At 42.1% G+C, this 25,064-nt stretch overlaps 1 protein-coding gene across 1 annotated transcript; it reads left to right on the top strand.

The window, feature by feature from the left end:
• The first annotated feature begins 312 nt into the window (after positions 1–312).
• RND3 (Rho family GTPase 3) lies at positions 313–21,786 on the top strand. Its single transcript, XM_086368761.1, has 5 exons — positions 313–700; positions 1,188–1,275; positions 13,913–14,022; positions 17,824–17,958; positions 19,771–21,786. Exons 1-5 carry the CDS (start codon positions 551–553, stop codon positions 20,020–20,022), a joined length of 735 nt encoding a protein of 244 aa, XP_086224887.1. The 5' UTR covers positions 313–550; the 3' UTR covers positions 20,023–21,786.
• Positions 21,787–25,064: the final 3,278 nt, after the last annotated feature.

The raw sequence follows: 25,064 nt of genomic DNA, 5'->3' as shown, positions 1-25,064 counted from the left end.
TTATCCAGAAATTCTAATAAAAGTCAATATGCATAGACAATTCCGTTCCCCACTTCCTCCTGGACTTGTACAGTCCCAATCTTCAGCACAGCGTCGTTTGGGTCCTCAAGTCGTCGCCGAGCTTTGGACTGGAAATCGATCCCGCATGGTCACCCTAGAGGGCGCACTGTCTACATTTTCTGCAAGTAACTAGACGGCGCTGTCTCCCAGGCTCCATAAAAGGGGAGGAGGCGGATCAGTTTCCTTCTCTCATTGAGAAAGAGGATTGGAAGGCCGGGCGTATAAAGCCGCGCAGAGAGCGTGAAACAAAGCAGTCGGATCGGAATTGGACTTGGGAAACGCCGTTTGGAGTCAGGCATAAAACTTGTTGGAGGAGAGTAACGAGCCTGCTCCTCTAGCTCTCCTCGTCCGCGCGGCGCCTCAGGGGTTCCTACCACCCTTGCGGTTTATTTTTATATCTGCTTTTTGTAGAGAAAGAAACATATATATATATATATTTTTTTCCTCTTAAGTGAAAATTCCTGTTTCAAGAGAAAATAAGACAAGATCAATGAAGGAGAGAAGAGCCAGCCAGAAATTATCCAGTAAATCTATCATGGATCCTAATCAGAACGTGAAATGCAAGATAGTAGTGGTGGGAGACAGTCAGTGTGGGAAAACAGCGCTACTCCACGTCTTCGCCAAAGACTGCTTCCCCGAAGTGAGTGTGGCCGGCTGGGGCTGCGGGCGGGCTGCGGGGAAGGGATCCCCATCTCGAGGTGGGTTTCCCTGGCTTTCACCCTTCACCCGTTTCTCTCTTTTTTTTTTTCAGCCGTCTTTCTCACCGCTTATTACTTTCGCCCCGGTTAATTGCCGGGAAAGGAAAAGTGGGGTGGAAGCGTGGAGGGGTTGGGATACGCTTACACATTCTCCTGTTAGCTTCTGAAACTTGTTCGGTCATGTGTGCAGAATCTGGGGTTGGGAGATTCGGATCCTCCACTCTTGGAGAATCCGGGTGGGGCGAGAGGGAAGTTAGGGCTTTCGGAAAGGATCTGCGTGTTTAGTATGAGATGTGGTGCGTGTGGATTTGGGGGGGTCTTCGTTTTTTAATGGGAGAGTAAAGAGACTATTTTCAAAGGGTGTACTGCAGCTGTCGTGCATTTTAAGATAACCTCTTTGCCCTCTTTACTTCTGTCCATTTTATCCAGAATTACGTCCCTACAGTGTTTGAGAATTACACGGCCAGTTTTGAAATCGACACACAAAGAATAGAGTTGAGCCTATGGGACACTTCGGGTAAGAGAATCATCTGACCGCGTGGCGCTCGGGCGGGTTTCCAGGCGTTCAGGGGGGTGCGCAAAGGTCTCGGGGCCCCGCGTTTCTGGCACGCTCTCGGCACCCGCCAGCGCCCGTTCTGCGTTCCTCCGTTAACTTTGTTTCTTATGAGGGATTCCCTGATGGATGAAAAATTTGCCCCTTCTGAATGGGGGTGGGGGGAAGATATTGGGTCGGGCAATAGCTGTGGGAAGAAAAGGAAGCTCCGTGCCCAAAGGGTCACCCCGGGATGTAAAATGCTTGTAGCCGGGTGTCCGGGGAGCGGTTGGCTCGCGGAGCTGTGCCCGAGTCCTCTCGGGGTGGCCAGGGTAGCCAAATGTTAGGGGGGATGTGTGCGCCTTGTCGGTATCAACTGGCTCTAGGATGCGAGCGCCCCTCCAGGATCTAACCTGCTGCTTGGCTGGTAGGCTGGGAGCACCGAAAGGGTGGTGGGAGGTGGGAGAAACCCCCCGAAGCCACGCACTTACGTGCGGATTCCGCGCTTGCGGAGAGAGTAGGGGGCGCGCAAGCGTCCGCGGCGCTCGTGACGCCTACTGCCAGGAATGCGCTGGCGGCGCGGGCAGCACCCGGCGGGGGTCCCCGGGCCTCCTCTCCTAGCTGCCCGCCGCCCGCGCCGCCTCAGTGCCGACCTGCAGATCTGAGCTCCCCTGCCCCCGTGGTCACTTGGTGTCCTCCGGCCCACGCCGTTCCCTCCTAACCCATTGCATCACCCCTCTCCAGTGTGCGAGGCCGCGGGCTGCCCTATTCGCCTTTGACCTTCCCATCCAGTTGAATTATTGGCACGGTGGATTATTTTCTAGTGTCTGGGGTTCAAGGCCGGGTTATCGCCTTCCCACGCACACACGCACCAACCTGGCACGCAGCTGTAGGGAGGGCTGGTTACACCGCGAAGGGGAAGGCTTACCCGCGCGGATATTAGGGGTTCGGTCTGGGTCAGGCGCGGTGGGGGCGGTAACATCACCTAGACTCTCCGGCTGGAACCCGGGGACCCGCCGACCCTGCTGCGGTGCCTGGCGGCGTAGGAGTGCCTTTTCCAGGAAGGGTGTAGCCTCTGGAGGAGGAGGAGGAGACAGCGGGAAGGCCCGGGGAAGGCCCCTGAGCTTAGGTCTAGGAGTTTAGCAGGGAGCTGGGCTGCTGCGGGTGAACCGAGCCAAATCCTGGGTGAAACTGGCGAGGAGGAGCGCGCAAGTGCCAGCACGCAGGCTTTACTGTCGGGCGGGGAAGGCCGGCGAGGTGGACCTGCGCTCAGCTGGGAGGGGCCTCGCGTAGAAGCTTGTGGGCTGTGCGAGCTTCCCACCGCCCCCGGCTGTAACCTCTGGAGCCCCGGAGGGACTGAGGCGATTAGAGAGCACAAGGAAGAGGCCAGACTGACAAGGTCGCCAGAGGCAGTCCCTGCACAAAGGCAAGTGAGAAGTCTCGCGCGAGCGACTCTCACGGTTGTTGCCAGGTGCTGCGAGGGCTGCAGTAAGATGCGCTGATTTTGTTTCTCCCTGGAGAGTCGGGCTCTTCCTGGAACCTCGCCAAGGGTAGCAGAACCAAAACCTCGGTTTTATGCTGAGGATTGCACACACTCTCAAAACTATAGGGAAGGTGGTGATAGACGGAATGCTTGTTTCAGTCATTTCCATCGTCAGATTTGTACACAGCCTAGTTCTTAATGGGCTCCAATTACCAGATATATCATGGTATTTTTTATGCATCGTGGGCAGGACAGCTGGTATGGTACCAATAATTAACACCAACAGTCACCCCCCTCTCCCAGTCTGTTTGGACCTAATGCAGGATAAGAGTGATTTAGACATGGGGGTCTGTGAGTCTGATTCGGTCTTTGATACAAGAGCTTTGTTTAGATTTTAAGCTACTGCTTACACGGATATCTAGGTTCGGATTCTCTCCCTCGCTGAGTCTCGTTTCATCATCTGAAAAAAGGATACAGAAGCAAATAATGTGCAGGATCATTCCTATCTGTAGACTTCTTGGCTTTGGGTCACCAGACAGGCAAATCTTTTTGTTTCACTGATGTTGGTTGGCTTCAGCTCTTAGTCCCCGTGGATCTGGCATCCCACGCCCTAGTTTTCACCACCCATGAAGCCAGCCAGATTCTGAACACAGCCACTGCTTCCTGGTGGATTTAGGAAGGAGACCCATTTGGGCAGGGAGGGGGCATGGGTAACCTTAAAGGAATGTTGGGTTATTTACCCCTTCCTTGTCTCAAGCTTCCAGTCACAGGACCACCAAAGGAGATTTTAAATTGGGCGCCCAAAGGGCTAAATTGACTTTTTTTTTAAGAGAAAAAAGACACATGCTTTACAAAGGCTAGGAAATAAACAATGTAGGCAGTTTATAGTTGGAGGCTATGCTTCACATGTGCAGATAAATACCACTTCAGATAGTTTCAAATATTTAATCCAAACTCTACCTCTTGTTGTCTCTGCACACATAGCCTCATACCTTGCACACAATAGTCACCCAATAAAATCTGTTGAATGAACAAATGAATAATCATATGCATCATTTCCAAGGAGATGAGATTCCCTGACATTTATCATCACTGAATTACCTGTGCACAAAGAATGGCAACTTTATAAACATTGCCTTTCATCAGATTAATTACCTGAAATGAAGTCTGTTGTGAAATAATCACTGTATTTTTATTTAATGAAACAAAACATATGTGTATTTAACTAAAATGTGAAGGTCTGAAAAACCTGTGATTAAAAAAATATCACACTGCAAATTTATCCAGTAATAAAATCGTAGGGCAAGTTTAGATTAAGATTTATATATAGTGGAAAAAAGGCATAAGGGAATTATTTAGAATCCCATTATGTTGTTTGTGAGGTGAAGTGTGAGTTAATTAAACACAGTCATGAAGCACTATTTGGATTCTAAGAATAGACTACTTCCACCAAAAATGGTTTATCATTCATGAGTGAAATAAATGTAACAAGAGCCATTTCGTCAGCAACTAATCATTAACAGTTTTTCGTTTCATCTCAAGCTTTTCATGGCACATTTCTGAACAGGGTGATTTTTTTTTTTGGACAAACATTTGACATTTTCTTTGCCTACTAAGACATTTGTTTAGTTCAGGTTGTGAAAATAACTGTATATGTCTGATGCCTCTTGCTACATTTATTTTTTCCAACTGCTATCAATTTAACTCTGGAGAAAAGTTTTCCCCTTCTAGAACTTTATGAAAGAAGCAAAAGGAGACATGTAACTTCTCTTACATAGGGAGAGTGATGACATGAACTGTGTTCTTTCAATGGCATTCATATCCTGCTTAGCCTCCAACCAGATATTAAGAGACTCTCTCCCCTTTCTTTCTGCACCTACTGTGTGCAGGCCCTCTCTGAGGCCTTAGGGATTATAGTTTTAATTCAAATATTGTCATACCTGCTGAGGGTCATGCACCCAGGAGAAGGAGTTTGTCCCCACTTAGTTTGGCCCATATGCAACCTGTGATGAGCCGATTTTGTCAGATTCTTGAACCCAAATGCCCTTTTCATCTGGTTGCTGTGGATTTCCCTTGTCAGGCATCCCTAATGTTGATAGATCCCCTGATCCTCCTCAGGTAGAAAATGCTTCTAGCTGCCCCCCCCCAGCGCACACACCAATTAAAGCAACCACAGGTGGCAATTTGCCAGTTGGTGTCTTATGGCTGCTTAAAGTTATTTCAGTCCCTCTAAAAGGAAACATAATTGGAAAAGATACATGCACTCCAGTGTTCATGGCAGCACTGTTTACAGTAGCCAGGACATGGAATCAACCTGAATGTCCATTGACAGAGCAGTAGATAAAGGAGATGTGGTACAATATACAATGGAATTTTACTAAACAATGAAAAAGAACAAAATGCCATTTGCAGCAACACAGATAGACCTAAGAGACTGTCATACTGACTGAATGAAGTAAGTCAGACAGAGAAAGACAAATATCATATGACATTACTTATATATGGAATCTAAAAAAATGATACAAATGAATTTATTTATAAAATGGAAATAGAGTCACAGATGTAGAAAAACTTACAGTTACTGGGGGGTATGGAGGGTGGGCAGGATAAATGGGGAGATTGGGATTGACCTATAATGCTACTATAAATAAAATAGATAATCAACAGGGACCTATCTACAGCACAAGGAACTCTACTCAATACTCTGTAATGGCCTATATGGGAAAGGAATCTAAAAAAGAGTGGATATTCCTATGAAGTGAAGTGTTAGCACTCAGTTGTGTCCGACTCTTTGCAACTCCATGGACTACAGCCAACCAGGCTCCTCTGTTCATGGAATTCTCCAGGCAAGAATGCTGGAGTGGGTTGTCATTCCCTTCTCCAGGGGATTTTCCTGACCCAGGGATTGAGCCTCAGTCTCCTGCATTGCAGACAGATTCTTTACCATCTGAGCCACCAGACAAGCCCTGGATATATGTGTAACTGATTCACTTTGCTGTACACTTGAAACTAACACATTATCATCACTATACTCCACACACTATTATCACTATTAACACTATTATCAGTCACGCTATACTCCAAAAAAAAAAAAAAAATGTAAAAAGAAAAACCCAGGAAGCAAAGCCTTCTTATAAATAAAACAGCATTGTGAATTCATCCTGTTAAAGGGGGGATTTTAAAGGTAGTCTTCAGACATAGGTCTATGATTTCTTTATTTTAATGAGAAATATTCACTTTTTATTGATGATAAGCATTTTGATTAAAAGTTGCAGAAATGCTCCTATTGGTTTTTAAATTCACTCAGTGGGTTTCTGTAAAACAGTGGGTAATGTCTTGTGCTTCAGATTCTTGGCCACATTTGCCAAGCATAGAAGCAATCTGTAGCATGAAGCCAGTGCCTACTAATAATAGAAATCCACCATTTAAGGATCACCATATCTTTTCCTAAGTGATTTGATTGCAGTGTAATCTCAGGACATGTGATGTAGGGAGTAATAATCATTCATTTTAGCTTTTAACCAAGGCAAGGTAATGCACATTTTATCTAAGGCATATTATTAGTTTTTAAAATACTCAGTTTAGCTGCTAATATTCCCCCATGATAACTCCTATACACTTTTTTTGAATCCTGTCCTGATACAAGGTTCTTTTAGGCCATGAGTGCTAACATTAACACTTCCTGTACTAGTTTTTAGCAGTATTAACAGGAAAGGTAATATTCTTTAACTTTTATACTTAAAGGAAAAGGTAAGAGAGCAAAGTCTTGATTACTCGTGACCTGACTTTGAGGACAAATTCCTCGACATCCATAAATCTATATTGTTATGTTCGTAGATTATGCATCAAGTTTGAAGAATGGTCTCAGTGATAAGCACTTTTGAAATATTTCTTAACTGGGATGGGAATGTCAGCAGTGTAATCAGTATATAATTAATCCAGAAAAGCAGCATCCAAAGGGTCACTGGTCCCTTTTTTGTCAGTTAATAGGCAAATTAACACATCAGTACTTATAGAAATAATTGAAACCGGTAAACATTTTTTAGAGCTTTTTATGTGCCTGAACTCTGCTAAATGCTGTGGGAGCTGGAAGAGGGAGGTACAACACCTGGCTAGCACAGTGCCTGCCCTCAGAGCACTCACAGTCTAGTATTTGTTCTTAAGAGGGTGAGCCGGGAGGTTCTAAAGCTGGACTCACTTAACAAGAAGATCCAAAGAAGAGCCGAAGACTGCAGTGTCAGCCCAAGGCCTCTGACTTGTGACTCACTGTAGCCCACCACAGTTTCTTCTTTATCTCTAACAAGTTGACTCAGTTCTTAAATCTGTAATATCCCTGCCTCTTGAAAACGTGCTTATTATGTTAAATGGCTAGCAAGGAAACCAAGATTCTGAAAGTTGAAGAATTTTAACTTCAGTTAACCTTCTTAGAGAAAGGAAGAAAGGAAGAGTTTACGCAGAAGCCAAAGAAGCGTGGGTGCTTGTTTTACGAGTCAAAGAGGAAAACTGCACAAAACTAGTTAGATCGTAAGATAGTAATGAGCTCCAGGAGCTTAGAATTTCAAAGTCAGCTTTGATTCTTAACTTGAATTTTTTCCTGAAACTCTGTAAGAGATGTGGGTTAAGACAAAACAGGTCTGAGTTAGAATGGTGATATCTGATAAAAAATACCTAAAACTATATTTGGAGAACTGTCTACTATGGAATGGTTTCTATCTTTCAAAGTTTATATCTGTCTAAAACTGTTTTCTTGCTAAGTTGCACATTTTTGGTGAGGCATCCAGATTGGTCATTCTGATGCCACCTGTAAATAACCGGATGTTTCCTCATTAATCCAGTTCTTTTGCATGTAGCTATAACACCAGGGACCCATAGTTCCTCCAGTTAGCTCATGGTGCCTGGTGGGCTGTGCCAAATGAATTGCTTGTGTCGCCACCCTTTTCTGATGCCCTTTAAATGTCAGCCACTATATGCTGGCAGCCTTACTCAGAGACCCTCTTGACAATACAGGAATTTCAGTGGCACGAAGGTAAGCTGCCTCAGAAGTCCAACCAGGAGTTGTACACGTTGGCTTTGAAAGATAAGCCTGATGACGTAGTGTGTGGCATAGCAGCTTCACTCATGGGTTGTTGCTGAATAATAAATAATATTTTTAGATGTATGCCTATCTGCTCTTCTTTCTAAAGCTCTGTGACTTGCTATAGTTCCACTTTAAGTGAAATATTTCATTTCTTATATTTTTAAAGTATCTCAGTAAGATTGGGATTTTAACCCTAAACCTTTATTTAAAGCTCAAAAAAATAGTCTTATTTCTACCTCTTTGACTTTCCATGTAACTACGTATCTACATTGTTCCCCAAAACTGAAAATAGTGATGAATTTTTATATAAGTAAAATATATATAAATGTATATATATAAATAAATTAAAATTTATTCTAATTTTATAGCAATAGAGAAATGCCCCCCAAATTTTCATAAAATCTGTTTATAATTTCTGTTGATCTTAACCTATAGAAGAAACAAAATATCCTTCCTGGGAATACTTGTTGCATGTTTGAGGGCATGATGCTTGTAGTACAAACTGCTTGGAATAAAAGAGTTCAACAGTCTTACTTACAACGGAGCCAGACCAAAGGTTCTGCTTGGACTTGATTCACATTCCTGAGATAATTGCTGATTGGAGCTTTTACTCTTAAGTGGAGATGGCATCAGGAAATAGAATCTTATAAAACTGGGCAGTTCATCCGCATGGTAACTGCTGTTGGGTACAAATATTCTCTTAGTCACAAAAAAATACCAAAAGCGAATGTGTTTCCTCTGCCCAAAATATGCAGTATTCCTGATTTTATTGTTCTAGGTAGGAATTTCTTATGGCGGAAAGTGAAGTTTTTCAATTTTAGGTTCGAGTATTAATAAAGAAAGTTGCATTAATGAAATATTCAACTAGATGAGTTTTGAGTTCTCAAGCTCCTATAAAAGCTTCCCAGTCTTTGAACTGGTTTTGCAAAAGGTTCCACAAAGCCTCCCTTTTGGGCATTAATCTTCAAACATATACATTTAATTATGTACATATATGGTGTGTTCTATCTTTGTGAAGAGATGACTTAAGCAGACAGGTATGTATCTGCAAAAGTAGTTTCTGGGTGAGGCACTTTGTGACTATTCTTGGGCTGGAAAGACTGCTCTCGCCCAGAATTAATGATCTTGAAGACAAGGATGGGTAGACCTGAAGATTCAGAAGCCTTTTAGAACTTTGCTGATGTTTGCCAAACTGCCGAAACTCAGAGAACCTCACAGGGCTCTATTGCAGTCTTCGCCCTGCAAAGCTTGGTCCTTGCGAGGTTTGGGGACACATTTTGTGTATGTAGTGTCCTTGTTTCTTTACGGTGTGGAATTTTCTGAAAGTTTCCCTTTGATGATCTGACGCTTAAATAGAAAGGACCTTGGAGTAGTGCTAGGTACTTAAAGTTACACAAAGTATAAGAGAAATGCTGCATCAGAACTAACATGTGCATGAAGCCTACTTCACTGGTGAGAAAGTTTTATTCAATAAGCAAAGCTCAGTACCTAGACTAACTGAAATGGTAAAGAAGAAAATGAAAGTGTTAGTCACTCAGTCAGTCCTTTCTAACTCTGTGACCCCATGGGCTGTAACCCACCAGGTTACTCTGTCCATGAAATCCTCCAGGCAAGAATGCTGGAGTGAGTTGCCATTCCCTCCTCCAGGGGATCTTCCCGACCCAGGGATTGAACCCTGGTCTCCTGCACTGCAGGCAGATTCTTTACCATCTAAGCCACCAGGGAAGCCCTGAAGTTCAGTACTTTTCTACATAATACAAAATCATTCAGTGTTCTTTCTTGCCCTGTGTTTAGTTCTATAGTTACCTTGGAAGTTTTTCACGTGCTTCTTTATTTAAAATAAAGAATCTGTAGAACTTAATCTTTTCCTGTTTGGCTTAACAGAATGCTTTAAGACATTTCTGATGGGATGGAGGAGGAGGGGCTGCTACTTTTCCTGTCTCATCGGCTTACTTTCTGCTTCTTTCTCTGGAGTCACTTCTGCCTCCCTGTATTGCTTCTCACTTCACAGGGGCATTCCTGGAATTCCTCTTCATTTCTTCTTTTTTTTGGCTGGTGAGTTATCCCACTCATGCCTGTGATGACACTGTGCACTCTTAAGCTTGGCTTTTCCTCCTTGCTTTGTGCAGTAGTTTGGCTTTATAGGCAAGAATTCCAGGTGCTTAGACACAGAGCAAGAACATGCAAGTTGAACTGGATATTTTCTTTTCCCCTGAAGGTTCTGCTTAGCTGCTGAATTATTAGATTCTTCCTGGCAGGACAGTTTTTTTTTTTTTTTTTTAATCTGTATCAGTTTTCCTTTTTACTCTGAAAAAAAGCAGACCATGGATTTTTCCATTCAAAAAAAGTTTTAACCTTGCCTTATCAAGCCTTATAATAAATAAGTGATCTTGTTATTTTTAATGACAAATTATTCTTGTGGTTAGGCAAATTATGCTTATAACTAATAAATGTGGAGATCAGTTTTATTACTACCTTTGGACACTCTTGGTTGATCTGAAAGCACTGTTCATTAGTAAAAGTAATAGGACAGATCAAAGTGTCATTCCTAATTAGATCTTGTTAAACCTCTTAAAAATGACTTCAGAACCTCAACAAGCAAGGTGGTTTATTTCTCATGAACCTTAACCTGTATATTTTTTACACGTTGTGTTTTCATTCAAAATATAAAACCCAATAAAAACAAAAGTAGAATCAAACTTCCATAAGAATGTGGTTTAAGTTGCAGACTTCATTTATTTTAAAGTCAGGCCAATGTCTACATTTTTTAGATATTTGGGCACAATCACTAAGCACAGGGGGCTTCTTCCCAGGTGGCTCAGTGATAAAGAATTCGCCTGCCAAAGCAGGAGACATGGGTTCCATCCCCAAGTCGAGAAGATCCCCTGGAGGAGGAAATGGCAACCCACTCCAGTATTCTTGCCTGGGAAATCCCATGGACAGAGGAGCCTGGCGGGCTACAGTTCATGGAGTCCCAAGAGTTGGACACAACTGAGCGACTAAACAACACCACCACTAAGCCCTGGAGGCTGCTTCCTTGATTCTAGGAAGCCCGTGTCTCCAGCAGTGAAGGAGGCCTGAAGACAAAGCCACATCCCCTTTGTGGCCTTGGAGAGGGAGGGAAACCCAGTACACAGAAAGGAGGGCAGGGTGGTCTCTGCAGACATGTGCTAGCTTAGAAATTAAAACCGTTCCTCTGGATTTTCTTTGCAGTTTGAATTTTAATTACTCTGTTTAAGTACCTTTGTAATTCTCCAACTGTCTTTCCTTAATTTGTGTTTGGAAAAGATGATTTTCACTGTTTTGTAACACAGTCTTAGATCAGAGATTAGGAGTGTTTACTTGCTTTCATCTTAGTCAAAGTTTCTGTCCTCCAAAGTTCAGGTGAACTGGAGACTCAGGTGAGCTGGAGACGGGAAAGTAACCACAAAGTTTTCTTCCCAGTGGGAGTGATTTCCAAGAAAGGAGATTTCTGAAGGCTGATTAGGCTTCTAACAGTCTGAATTGTTGCAACGCTGGGAATTTCTGGATTTGGGGTCAAGTCATCTCCTGCTAACTTTGGTAGAGCAGAGGAAATCCTCGTGTATGTGGCTGGTATTTGAATTCCCACTCTAAGATCTGGAATTTTCTGATTCTGTGTTTGGAAAAAGAGATCCCCTGATGTTTATGGCAGAAACTGCCCAGGTTAGACTTCGGACTCGGAAACAGAAGCTGCGATTGAGAAAGTCTGAACTTCACAGAACAAATATGGAAATCCCAATGTGTCTGTGTAGAGTGATAAGCCATCTCGTTTCTGAGTCCTTTCAAAAATGTTGAAGTTGATGGAGTCTTTGTGAATTTTTCTCTTAACCTCAGATATTTTTTTCCTTGAGTGACTGAAAAGGCAGCAGCTGCAGTGTGTCATTTTCAGAAACAGCCTTATTCTAATAAGTCTTACTGTTTAAAATGGCGTGATTGCTTATTTTTTTAGCTGTAAAGCCTTTAAACTTTGGCAAAATACCTTTCTTTTGTCAGTCTCTGCTTCATCAGGGTCCTGATTCCAGATGTGGGCAAGGAACTGCTGCAACTCAGGACTGATTCTGGCTTTGATTGGTCTGTATTTATTCACACTTTCCTTCCTTATGCCTAGAACATTTCCCTTCTTCCTGGCTTGGTAGACACACCTGGCTTGAAATTGTCACTGCTAGTGAAAAGGCCACAGCATTCCTGGGGTTAACCAGTGGGTACTGGGCACCCACCATATCCTGTGAAAAGAGAATGGTGCACCCTAACCACACATAGTAACTTCAACATCTCAAGAGCAGCCTCCTGAAGATTTTTGTTTTGATAGAAATTTAAAAGATTATTTGAAACGCCTCTTTAGTCTTTCTCTTTCCCTGTCTTTGACTTTTGAAGTTTTGATTTATCAGGGGACAACATGTCATGTTTTTCTGCTGGAAATGGAAGGTGATGTCAAAATGAAATTGGGTTTCAAAAAGACTGGTAGCTTAGAGGTTTTTTCCTCTATGCTGGAGTCAATTTTATATATATATATACAGTGATATATATATATATATAAAATGATTTTCCTGTTGTGCTTGTGCAATGTCAGTATACTGAAAATGATTTTTCAAACCAAAATAAATAGCATGACAAACTGTTATTTAATTTTATAATTGGCCTCATGCAATCGCGCATCGTTTGGGGTTCTTAAAAGAACAGAATAAATGTCCTATATAATTAGAAGAGGGTTCTGTGGTTAAATTAATTGGCTGGTAACTTGAAGCTTTAGGATTTAAATTAGGCTAGATTTAACTCAGTCTCATATCCTAGGTGTTACTCCCAGAGATGGAACTGTGTAAAAAAGCGACAGAATTCAGTATGGCAGTTATTACATTCATTCTCTGTAACAGGAAGAGTCTATATAGGGTTTGGGGATAAGTTTTAAGTAAGCATGCTCAAAGGTCATGGCTCATTGTAACCTGGAGACAGGGTGGTGCGAGATGAGGTTCACGATGGTTCTCTATGCATAGCTGAACCTACCCTTTTCTTCTCTCCCTCAGCCTCCATTGTACTTACAGAATGATCTTGAATTTGGGGCTCCTTCCCAAGAAGTAGTTCCAGTTATGGTGCTTCCTACTTGCACTCAGCTTGCAGTAGCCCAGCCATGTGCGTGTGTGCTCAGTCCCTAAGTCATGTCCGACTCTTTGTGACCCCGTAGACTGTAGTCCACCAGGCTCCTCTATGCATGGGATTTTTCCAGGCAAGAATACAAGAGTAGATTGTCTTTTCCTACTCTGGGGGATCTGCCAACCTCCTTCACTGGCAGGCAGATCCTTTACCACTGAGCCACCTGGGAAGCCCTTAGCCCAGCCATATCCATAGTTAAGACTTTTTAATCTCTTACTAAGTGCGGGCACTGCCCAGGTTCACTTAATCCAAGGTAGGTACTGTCGTCGTCTTCATTTCATGAGTGAAGAATTGAAGAAGCAGTGACCTGAAGCTACCTGCCCCTCCCCTGCAGGGGTAGAGGTGGATTTGCACTTCAGGACATTGGGTCCCAGATGCTCTGCCCTTGACCCAGCTGCCTTTCAGGCTCTACTCTTTGCACTAAAGATCCTGGCTCCTCCCCTTGAATTTAAGTCAAACAGTGAGGCTTCCTTGCCTTGTTATAGAAAGAAATATAGTACTGTTATAGATGGTAAAGAATCCACCTGCAATGCAGGAGACCTGGGTTCAACCCCTGGGTCAGGAATATCTCCTGGAGGAGGAAACGGCAGCCCACTCCAGTATTCTTGCCTGGGGAAATCGCATGGACAGAGGAGCCTGGTGGGCTACAGTCCATGGGGTGGTAAGGAGTCGGACGCGAGTGAGTGACAGCACGTATGACTGTTACACAAAAACTCGAATGAAGTTTTTGGCCAGCCCAACACTACTGGACTTTTGTTTGCTTTCTTTTCCAAGAATTAGAGGTGATGGGAGCCATGTGACCCTCCAAAGATTTAGCTCAAAAGGGCAAAGTTCATGCATGACTGGCAAAGGGGATTTTCATCTGACAACTTGTATATCTTGTTTCTTCTCAGGTTCTCCTTACTATGACAATGTCCGGCCCCTCTCTTACCCAGACTCGGACGCTGTGCTGATTTGCTTTGACATCAGTAGGCCAGAGACTCTAGACAGTGTCCTAAAAAAGGTAAGTTCTAGGGAGTGATGACACAGATCGATACTGGCTACATTATAAATTAGAAACATTTGGTTGACTGGGAGCTCACACACTCCAGTTAATACCCTGCTGTATGTTCTGCAATTAAAACACTGAAAAGGACGCTCTCACATTATAAAAGGGTTTCCACTCATATGTGACCTAAGTTTTGATGATGAACCTGCTTAACATTTGATCTCATTTTAAGAAACAAAATACCTTTTTAAGAACCTCTGTGTTATACTTTGGGTGGCAGTGGTGCGACTCACAATAACAATACTCTGTTACTGTTCAGTGTGTCTTCCTTCTTTTCTTCCTTCTTTCATTAATGTGTAGACTGTGCTTACTTTTCGGGTTTATATATATGACCTCGATTCAGGGCTTGAAATGAATGCAGTCATAGCTGTTTAGTTTAAAAAACCCTGTATTTCAGTAATGATGTTATTTATTAGAAACAGAAATATAATGCATAGGGGAGAAATAGGGCTACGTTTCCAGGCAATAGACCAGGTGACTTGTGATCGGGGTGTTGTCGTACACTAGTAAACACAGTGGTTGTATTCAGGTTGTAAGTGATATCACATGGCTAGTGTCCGGAGACAAAGGTAAGGGAGGTTTGTCCATGGCGAGGGGACCCTAGGAAGCTCTTGTCCATGGCGAGGGGACCCTAGAAAGCTCTTGTCCATGGCGAGGGGGCCCTAGGAAGCTCTTGTCCATGGCGAGGGGGCCCTAGGAAGCTCTGTGTGGAACCCGGGGAAGGTCAGGAAGAAGGGACCGTGTTGCAGGTGGTCTCTGGTCCTGGCCAGGCCAGGAGAGGGAGGAGAAACCTAGGACTGAGCCCCAGGATAGCTAGAGAAGGCACATGCCTGTCCAAGCGCCAGTGCGGGGCAGCCTCTAGTTGACTCTTCAGTCCTGGTCTGAATGCCATGACATTTCAGAGTCAAGCCTTTCTAAAGCCCCCTTCTCCTCCATGCACTCAGGCTTCATCAGAGGATGTGCTTGAGAGCACGGCAGTGTCCTTGTATTTTGTCTGTTTTTATTAGTTTGTTTTTCCCTCTTATGTTTGACTACTGGCCTTGTGTGTCATGATGAAATTAGGATCTAAGATGAATCAACCCCTCCCCCCAGCCCCATCTCTTTACTAAACATGACAAACACAGTTCAAGGAAATACTAATTTCTTAAAAGATGAAAGCCTCTTTTTAGCTTTTTAACTCGTTTCAGTGTTGAGTAATGTTTGTGTCTTAACACAAGCGATTGGACTGTCAGATTCCAGCAGGAATACACCTTTCCTGCCTTCGAAGCTTGTGAACAATCGCTAGATGTGAGGCAGAGTCATCACACAGCAAAGAACGACAGAGCAGCTTGTCTCGTGCTTGTCTGTGGATCAAAGAGACTGCTTATTTACTGGAGTTCTTATGTGATGTAGTATTGGGCTATGCATAATTTATGGTGAAAAACCCTGCTTCTGTTTTATTTTGCTTTTGTCTGCTAAGACCAAATGAGGAGTGACTTGGCCTTAGAGATATTAATGAATGTATTTTACGTTTGTGTGAGGTTTAAGGCTCATGATAACCCCTGCTATGGGTTGTCTAGATTAATTGAATCCTTTAAGCCCTTGAATATCAAAGAGGTTAGAGTGACTTAGAGCTAGAGAGATCTTATTCTTTTTTTTTTTTTTTTTTCCGATTCACCTTCTAGTTCTTACTCCAGGGCTATCTAACACATGGTAGATGCCTCTAAATAATACTGGGGGGAAAGGGAGGAAGGAGAGGAAAAGGGAGAAAGGAGGGAGGAAGTAAAGTGAAATGAAAGTCACTCAGTGGTGTCCAACTCTTTGCGACCCCATGGATTGTAGCCCACCAGGCTCCTCCTCAATCCATGGGATTATCCAGGCAAGAATAGAAGGGGTTGCCATTCCCTGGACTTTGATGAAAAGTAGGTATTACTCCCTTCGCTACCCTGGTGTATTTTGGACTAGAGTTTATTGCCCACACTTCTGGATTCAGAAGTGTCCTCTAGAGATCTTTTAAATTACTCATGCAGGATGTCCCTTTTATGTAGTATTATAGACATGACTTCATCACCCTCCTCTCTTGTGAATTCCTTTCTGGAAGACACAGCTACATTGTAATCATCTCTGTAACCACCACAGAATTTAGAGCACTGAACGCATATTTGTGAACGTGGGGAGGGAGAGTCAGACAGAGATTCCTGACCTCAGCACCTCTGATCACTCCTCTTCAATGCCAGAGCTGTCCTATGAACTGTCTGAACTCCTGACTCCCATCCTGATGGTCATCTCCAGCTTGAAGAAATGAAACCACAAAAAGTCATCCATTTGTTCTTCTAAAAGGACAACTGGAATTCCCTGCCAGCCATTTCTGGAAGTTCTTAGAGTTCTTGTTGGGCCATGAAACAACTGGCTGGGGTAGACTAAATTAATAACTTACGTAGCATAAAACTAACTCGAGGGCATGCGAGCTATAGGACCAGATGCCTCTCTGATAACCCAGGATATGGGCCTTTCCAAATGTCATGGTCTTTGTTGATTCAACCACTCCAATGGAAGCTCCTTGACGGCAGGAGATCCCACTGTGTTAACTCTAATCTCCAGTCTCTGAAATCTCAGTAGAGATTTCAATGCAGGGTGACTGCTCTGTCTTTCTAGGTGGGGTCAGTGAATGCGTATCTCTGCTTGTGTTGACTTTTCCCATGCTGGGAAGTACCAGCTAAACATATCCAAGGACATAGTGACTTGTTAGAATATATAATTTTTCTTAAGTCATGTTTATCTTTCAGAGATGCCTCAATAATTAAGAAATTGCCTTAGCTACTTTCTGATAACACCCAACACGTCTCTTACAGTAGTAATGAGTCACAGAGAAAGAGAACAGATAATAACGTGCTTAGTTACTTAGTCCATGAGATTTTCCAACAAGAATTCTAGAGTGGGTGGCCATGCCCTCCTTCAGGGGATGTTCCTGACCCAAGGATTGAACCCACATCTCCTGTATTTCAGGCAGATTCTTTACCTGCCAAGCCACTGGGGAAGCTCATAGATAGTAGTATGGTTCCCTAATGGATCTATGGGCTTCCCAGGTAGCACTAGTGGTGAAGAGCCCGCCTGCCAATAAAGGAGACCTAAGAGACTTGGGTTCAATCCCTGGGTTGGAAAAAATCTCCTGGAAAAGAGCATGGCAACCCACTCCAGTATTCTTGCCTGGAGAATCTCCTCTGTCCTGGCCTATAGACCAAAGGGACTCAAAGAGTCAGACACGACTAAAGCGACTTAGCACACACACAATGGGTCCATACTTAAAAGCTGCTGCTGCTGCTGCTGCTAAGTCGCTTCAGTCATGTTCGACTCTGTGTGACCCCATGGACTGCAGCCCACCAGGCTTCTCCATCCATGGGATTCTCCAGGCAAGAACACTGGAGTGGGTTGCCATTTCCTTCTCCAATGCATGAAAGTGGAAAGTGAAAGTGAAGTCGCTCGGTAGTGTCTGACTCTTAGCGACCCCACAGACTGCAGCCTACCAGGCTCCTCCATCCATGGGATTTTCCTGGCAACAGTACTGGAGTGGGGTGCCATTGCCTTCTCCCATACTTAAAAGCAGTAATGTTTAATATCTACTCGGCAAATAAATGCAAGTTTGCTCCTTCATCTGAAGTGACACTCTCTTTTAAACCTCCCTTCTGTCCTATTTCCAGTGTCTGCCAGTAGAGAAATTGTTTTCCATTGTATGGATGCCAGCACTCTGTTAATTCTTCATCTTCTTTTCCCCCATAGTGGAAAGGTGAAATCCAGGAGTTCTGTCCCAACACCAAAATGCTCTTGGTTGGCTGCAAATCTGATCTTCGGACCGATGTCAGTACATTAGTAGAGCTCTCAAACCACAGGCAGACCCCGGTGTCCTATGACCAGGTATGTATATAGTCAGTGCGCACATGTGGATTATAAAGAGTGACAGAAATGAAATGTCACTTGTAATAAATAAACTAAAAAGTAGCTACTTTTCTACAGGGTCAACCAAGGGTCACCACCAAGTGCAAGTCCCTCTCCTGAGATGGAGAATGAGCTCCCTGTGTCCAGACTGTGCCCATCTGTAAACAGAGGTGGAAGGGGCTGGTGTGTCTGTGCCTCTGGCTTCACAGCAAACATCCAGGCCCCTTCCTGGCAGTCCATTGCTCAGATTAATGTAAAAACTGCCCAGTGAGCATCAGAGTGATCTGGGACAAGGTTGGGCCAAAATTATGGTGATATTTTGATTGTGAGTTTCTGAAAAAGCTTTCCAACATTGAGCAATTGACTGTGTAAGGATTCATATGTGTACATGTATACATAAGGCAAATTTGAGAGAAAACCCTTTAAAATGTTCTGTCATTCAGCAGAAGAATCATGTGATACTTGATTACTTGAGGGCAGAAACAGTGGCTCATATTCAACCCTTTGTATTTCTCTGCAACTCTCACTGGCTTTAAAGTTAAATAGATTTAAGAGAGAATGTGGTCAAAATCAGTAATACTCTTAAAAGAGAGTTAATCTTATTTTACATTCAGCAACATAATAAAATACTACAAAAGGCCATTGTCAGTAAAATAGAGCAGCCCCCAAAAAAACGTCTTGTAGAGTTTCATCATTCCTGCAGGCATTTCTCCCAAGTATTTAGGAAGAAGGAGGATTAGTTTTAAAGTTCATTCTCTTAAAACTTCCAAACAAATTCTAAAGACAGTTCCTGTTGAAATAGCTAGATTTCTATTTATTCATTGTTTGACCAATCATACGGTGGTCTTCTTTGTCTTTCATTCTAGTTAACACAATTCTGGTTATTTAAATAAGTTATTTTGATGTAGACATGCTCTTCTTGGGTTCCCTTGTTGTCTGGTCCACATTTAAAAATTACATATTTTATGTCTCCTAAATTATAGATGTGTAACAGTATTATTCCTTTCCTCAATTTGTTTTGGCCGTTAATCATTTAAGTTTCAAAACTGATTCTAAATTCTCTTATGGCTGCTTTTTGTACAGCCTATTAGCCTTGAGTGCCATTTGCTCAGTTGCTCAGTCATGTCTGACTCTTTGTGACCCTATGGACTGTACACCAAGCTCAGAAATTTTGCCAGAAATTTTCCTGGCAAGAATACTGGAGTGGGTTGTTGTTTCCTACTCCATGAGTGCCATTTACACTCAAGAAAAGAAAAGTTGAGTTCCCCATGAGGTGGTGAAATAGGATGGAAGAGCCAGATGACTACCAGAGCTGTGTGAAAAATGCAGCATTTACATCCATGATCTTTAGCTTTTTCACTCTTTGCCAGCAGTAAGATTCTCTGGGTAATTCTATACTCTGCTGTAACTTGGAAGACCTAAGTGTCTAGTTACCCTAGGTTACAGTTGGTAGTGGAGATAAATCACCTCCTAAAACTTCTACTTCCTGGCAACACCCCATACTGACTACCTGATGATTGGGCTGTTTATTGATAACCCAGTGTCATTAGGCCAACCTTTAGCACCTCTGGGAAGTCAAGCAGTGCCTACTGAGTGATGACAATTGAACATCTTAAGACTGGTCCTTGACTGCAAATATTTATGCAATAATAAAGAAGGCAGTTAAAATGTTAAAAATTTAATTACATATTAGAAACATTTTGTGATGCATTATAATTTTGAGGTATTGGAACATACTTTCTAACTTTCCCCAGAGACTTATTGCTGATCACAATCCCTTTTGTTTCACAGGGAGCAAATATGGCCAAACAGATTGGAGCAGCTACTTACATTGAATGCTCAGCTTTACAGTCAGAAAATAGCGTCAGAGACATTTTTCACGTGGCCACTTTGGCATGTGTAAACAAGACAAATAAAAACGTTAAGCGGAACAAATCGCAGAGGGCGACAAAGCGGATTTCACATATGCCCAGCAGACCAGAACTCTCGGCAGTGGCTACAGACTTACGAAAGGACAAAGCCAAGAGTTGTACTGTGATGTGAATCTTCGGTTATTTTTTTATGAGGACAAGGAAATTAAGTGTAAAACCACCACCAACAAAACAGAAAGGTGAAGTTTGAACAAAGTGCACAGCCAAAGTCACGTGTTCTGGAGGCTTAGGAGGCATTTGGAAGGAACCTGTCCTTAGATTTGGCATGTAGAACAAGTGGTGGGAAGTGAGTTCATTGAAGAGTTTTGAAATGTGACTTGAAAAATATGCCAAAAAAGAGAGATTCAGATGGGCTAGAGGTTGAAGAAGAGAAATGCGAGTACCTCCAAGAAGAAAAATCACACTCTGAATGGTGCTTGCGTGTTTGTTTTCTTTGTTAGAATCTATTCACGGATCTCTACTTTGATTTAATTTTTAAGTGTTTTAATCTCCTTTACAAAAAAGTATATATTAATATACCATCCTCATTGGGGAACTGGCACTGTGACCTTAGCGTTTAGTTTTCTAGAGGATGTGATCTAATTTTCTCCTAGCTCATCATTAAAATGGAAATTGTATCAGGACCCACGGGATATCCAGAGGAAAAGTTGGTGAGGCTTTGAAATCTTGCTGTCCTGAAGATAGTTGAGCGAGATGGTTCTCAAGGAAGGCTTTTGCAGTGTTGCAAAGTGCGCAGACCAGCACTACAAAGATTGAATAGGTCAACTAGAAGAAAAGTGTCCATTTTTATTCAGTCTGATGGTTCTGTTCATCCTTGTGATTGTCATTAAAAAGTGGTAAATTGCTCAATGTGATATTTTTGTGTGCTGTTTAGAAAAGAGGGTGTGTGATTTTTTTTTTTTTTTTGCCATCGTTGATAAAAATGCAAAGTCAAATAAAAGGTGTCTTGGTATGACGTCATAGAATGATCCAAGGGGGAAAAAATGTAGGTACTATTGATATTTTCACCTGACGAGATAACGAATGAAGGATAGTAGCAGAAAGCACAGTTTGTGAGTTAAGTTGTGTGGATAAGAAACCAAAAGTACTAAGCAAAAGGCCTATTTTGGGATGAAGTTCCAAAAGTTGGCAACATTTGATAATCGGTTGGCTTATTTCAACATCTTTCAATGAACATGATAAGAGTGGCCCTCTGTTCCATGCTTTTGAGAATCCTTAGAGTTAAATTATATAATGTCAGTCCTACACTATTCTAGAGAGTGATTGCTAAACCTCAATCAGATTCTGCCAAGGCCGTGTTCCATACTTGATCACTACTGTTACATAAAATAACCAGCCTTTAAAATAGTTTACAGATATTTTTTGACCAGTTGCTTTTAGAGCTTCTTTCAGAGAAGAAACCAGATCCGACCTTTTTATTGTTGGCGCTTGTTGAAAACGAGCTTTCTTTCCAATGATAAAGCTTCATTTTTGAAGTGTTGAAGCTGTGCTCCCATTCAGTTGTGGCAGGAGAGGAGATTAAGGTAATTACAACACTCAGTCTGTGTCTTACAAGCACTTTGTTTTGTCTCTGCAAGAAAATACCATTCCAGTCATTTTCCCCAAGAAATACAGATGTTTTACCAACATGATATGCTCTGATTAATGCAGCATTATGCTTTGGGCAGTATTACAAAATAGCTGGCAAGTGCTTTCTGTATTTAAATATTGTAAAAAGAAAATAAGTTATAACTGTTATAAAGCAGAACTTTCGTTGCAGTTTTTTAAATGTTGAAGTCACTTTGTATGTTTGTTTGGTCAATGTTTCTGCAGTATTTATTAAAACATACTTTTTTTTGTTTCTTCAAATAAAAAAGTAACCATGTCTTTGTCAAAATGTGAGCTGCCTTTCATTACCTACTTCCTGATTTAGCTGTTTATTTTTCTTTAATAGAGTTGATTACAGAATCTGGCCTCACATTTCCTGGATGGGTAGGCCTTGGAATTCTTGGCAGAAGTTGGAATTTCTTGGGGGAAGATACATCTGTGTATATAAAAGTTTTTCATGATGATTTCAAGTCTCAAGAAGGAAGTGGAGTGTAATTAAAATAAGTAATTTGATCATAAACAGAAAGAGCCACCATAGTGCCTAGGATTAATTCATAGAAAATGTGGGGATTTCCTTCAACCCTTCAGTAATAACAGTATGATACAGTCTCAGGTCCCAAGTTAATTCTGATAATAGGGCTAGTTTGTTTCTGTGGCCTCTGTAGCCCCAAGCCTCAATTCCTAATCCAGCATCCACCTTGCAAGGTGTGCTCTTGTTCACAGAGGCCTGTTGTGCAGATGACCCCAGATTCAGCTATTGCAACAATTAAAGAAAACAGCAAAAAAAAAAAAAAAAGGCCTTATTTATGGTAGCAGCATCTCTAAGTAACACAGAACAGCACAATTCAGGCTTCTTCAGTGACCTGAAAGTTGTAACCTCAGCATGAAAAAGCTTAGGATCAAGAGAAACATGGTGGCCCATGAACCCAGTCTTTTAGCTGAGACTCTTACATGCAAGTTTCACAAAAATGTCCAGAGATACTCCATGTGGGTACCTCACAGCTATTTAGGAAAATTCAGCTATTTCTACACAGTTAAGTCACTTCATATAAAAACTACATCCTTGTGGCTTTTTAAAAAAGTGGAATATAATTTATTTATAATGTATTAAGTTTCTGCTGTACAATGAATCAGCTGTGTATATACATATATCCCCTGCTTCTTGGGCCTTTCTCCCCCCATCTGTCCCCCGCTCCCCACCCCTGCCAGGTCAGCATAGAGCACCGAGCTGAGGTCCCTGTGTTAGACAGCATTTTCCACTAGCTAGCTATTTTACACGTGATAGTGTATATATGTCAATCCTAATCTCCCAATTTGTGCCACTCTCCCCTTCCTCCCCTGTGTCCACATGTCCCTTCTCTACATCTGTCTCTATTCCTGCCCTGCAAACAGGTTCATCTGTACCATTCTTCTAGATTCTACATATATATGCATTAATATTAAAATATTTGTTTTTCTCTTCCTGACTTCACTCTGTATGACAGACTCTAGGTCCATCTACATCTCTATGAAAGGCTTTAGAAATCTGAGATGTAGTGACTTGCTTGAGAATAATTCTCAGAAACCAAGGATCTAACAAGCACGACTGAACAAATGAAAGAACATTGACAGGATGGGATAGTCTCATAAAATTTTTTAAAAAGCCCAGAATTACCAAAAATATCTGTAACTCATTCTTGTCGGCATGTAGTAAAGGGAATAAAAAGACTTTCCTAATCCATGGTGTTGAGTAACTTCTTAGGCATAACATCTAAATTGGGCTTGCAAGAAACTCGTTTCTCAACAATGACCGACACAGGAGAAAAAACCCAACAGTTGAGTTTCTGCTGACCTTGGCAGTATTTTATGGGCTGTACAGTAATGTTTCCCTCTGGTGAATTGTTCTTTTCCAGTGGCTTTAATTTGTTCAACAGAAAAGAAAAAAGTTGGTCTTCAGCCCTAGGCATGTATGCTTTCCTTTCCTCCTCTGAATTTTTGCTTCAGCAAACATTTATTCTAAGCATTCTGTGAACATTCCTTTCTATTGATTAATGATCATGATTAATGCCTCTTTAAATGCTAAAAGGTGATTTTCAAACTCTGAGTAAGACTTTGTGTCTCACTTCTATTAATCTTTCCCAGCAATAGGAACAGTTGCTTAGAAGATTCTCACCTTGTAAGGAATGTGTCTTAAATGCAGATTTAGAAATAACCCAGGGAATTATTTTTTATTGGAATAAAAAAAGAATCAACTCATCCTTAAGACTCCTGAAACTCTTAACGTTCCATGTCCTTTTTGATGGGCTATTTTGACATTAGCATTCTGTTCTAAATCTAGCTTTTATTTTTGTCCTTCCATCAAGCACATATTTACTGACTGCCTACTATGTGCCTGCCACTTTACTAGGCTTGACACATAATTATTCCCAAAACAAAATCTCTGTCCCAGGGAATTTATAATTGATTTGAGAGAGACAGTCATGAACAAACCACAATGCACCATGTCCAGGTGTGACCTCTGTGGACATTAACTGAGTCTTAGATACTGGCTGATGGAAAACATTCCTATATGTAGACAGGTACCAATGCGATACGCTGAAGAATTGATGCCTTCAAATTGCAGTGCTGCAGAAGACTCTTGAGAGTCCCTTGGAGACTCCCAAGGAGATCAAACCAGTCAATCATAAAGGAAATCAACCCTGAATATTCTTTGGAAGGACTGATGCTGAAGCTCCAACACTTTAGCCACCTGATGCGAAGAACTGACTCTTTGGAAAAGACCCTGATGCTGGAAAAGACTGAAGGCAAAAGGAGAAGGGGGCAGCGGAGGGTGAGATGGTTAGGTAGCATCACCGACTCAATGGACATGAGGTTAAGCAAACTCCAGGAGATAGTGAAGGAGAGGGAAGCCTGGCATGCTTCAGTCTGTGGGGCTGCAAAGAGTCAGACACAACTTAGTGACTGAACAAAAACCACCACCAATGCAATAGTGACATGTTACACCATACTTAGAATGCTATGGTATGATGGTGCAAAAGAAGTTTGCAAATGCATCCTAATGGGTGATATCCATAAATGGTGACTATGGAAGAGCAGTGTGAGTGTAAATGATGGTTGCCCGTCATCACCATCCTATTTGTATAAGGACTTTAGATTTCTGTGCTAGATTAGAAGCACAATAGGAGACTACATTACTACATAATCCATGGTTAGTTGAATCCAAGAATATGGAACCATGGATACAGAGGAAACATGGATGTCCAGAGCTATGTTGGCTCTGAGTTGCATTTGAATTTTCAACTAATAAGGATGGGAGCTCCAAGGTCTACATTGTTCAAAGGTCAACTGTATTATAATATTAATACAATATATAATACTATGATTATTATTTTAAAATCCTCCAGTTTTCCAGTCTTCCACATGAATGGTGTAGATGTGGAAGATGTGGCAAATTGCTGGTGAGAGGAGGCTTCTTCATTCCTTAGGTTCCCAGAGGGGCAGCTTATTAAAAATTTTAGGTTCCCTTCAGCTCTGGGCACAAAGTTATTCCCTCTTTCATTACTGCTTGTTCTTGTTCTTAGCTATGTA

The sequence above is a fragment of the Bos grunniens genome, chromosome 2 (assembly GCF_055505025.1).
Source record: "Bos grunniens cultivar Pamir isolate PY7600 chromosome 2, Bosgru_T2T1.0, whole genome shotgun sequence".
Taxonomy (NCBI): Eukaryota; Metazoa; Chordata; class Mammalia; order Artiodactyla; family Bovidae; genus Bos; species Bos grunniens.
The sequence above is the reverse complement of the archived record's forward strand: the minus strand, read 5'-3'. Positions and strand labels throughout refer to the sequence as shown.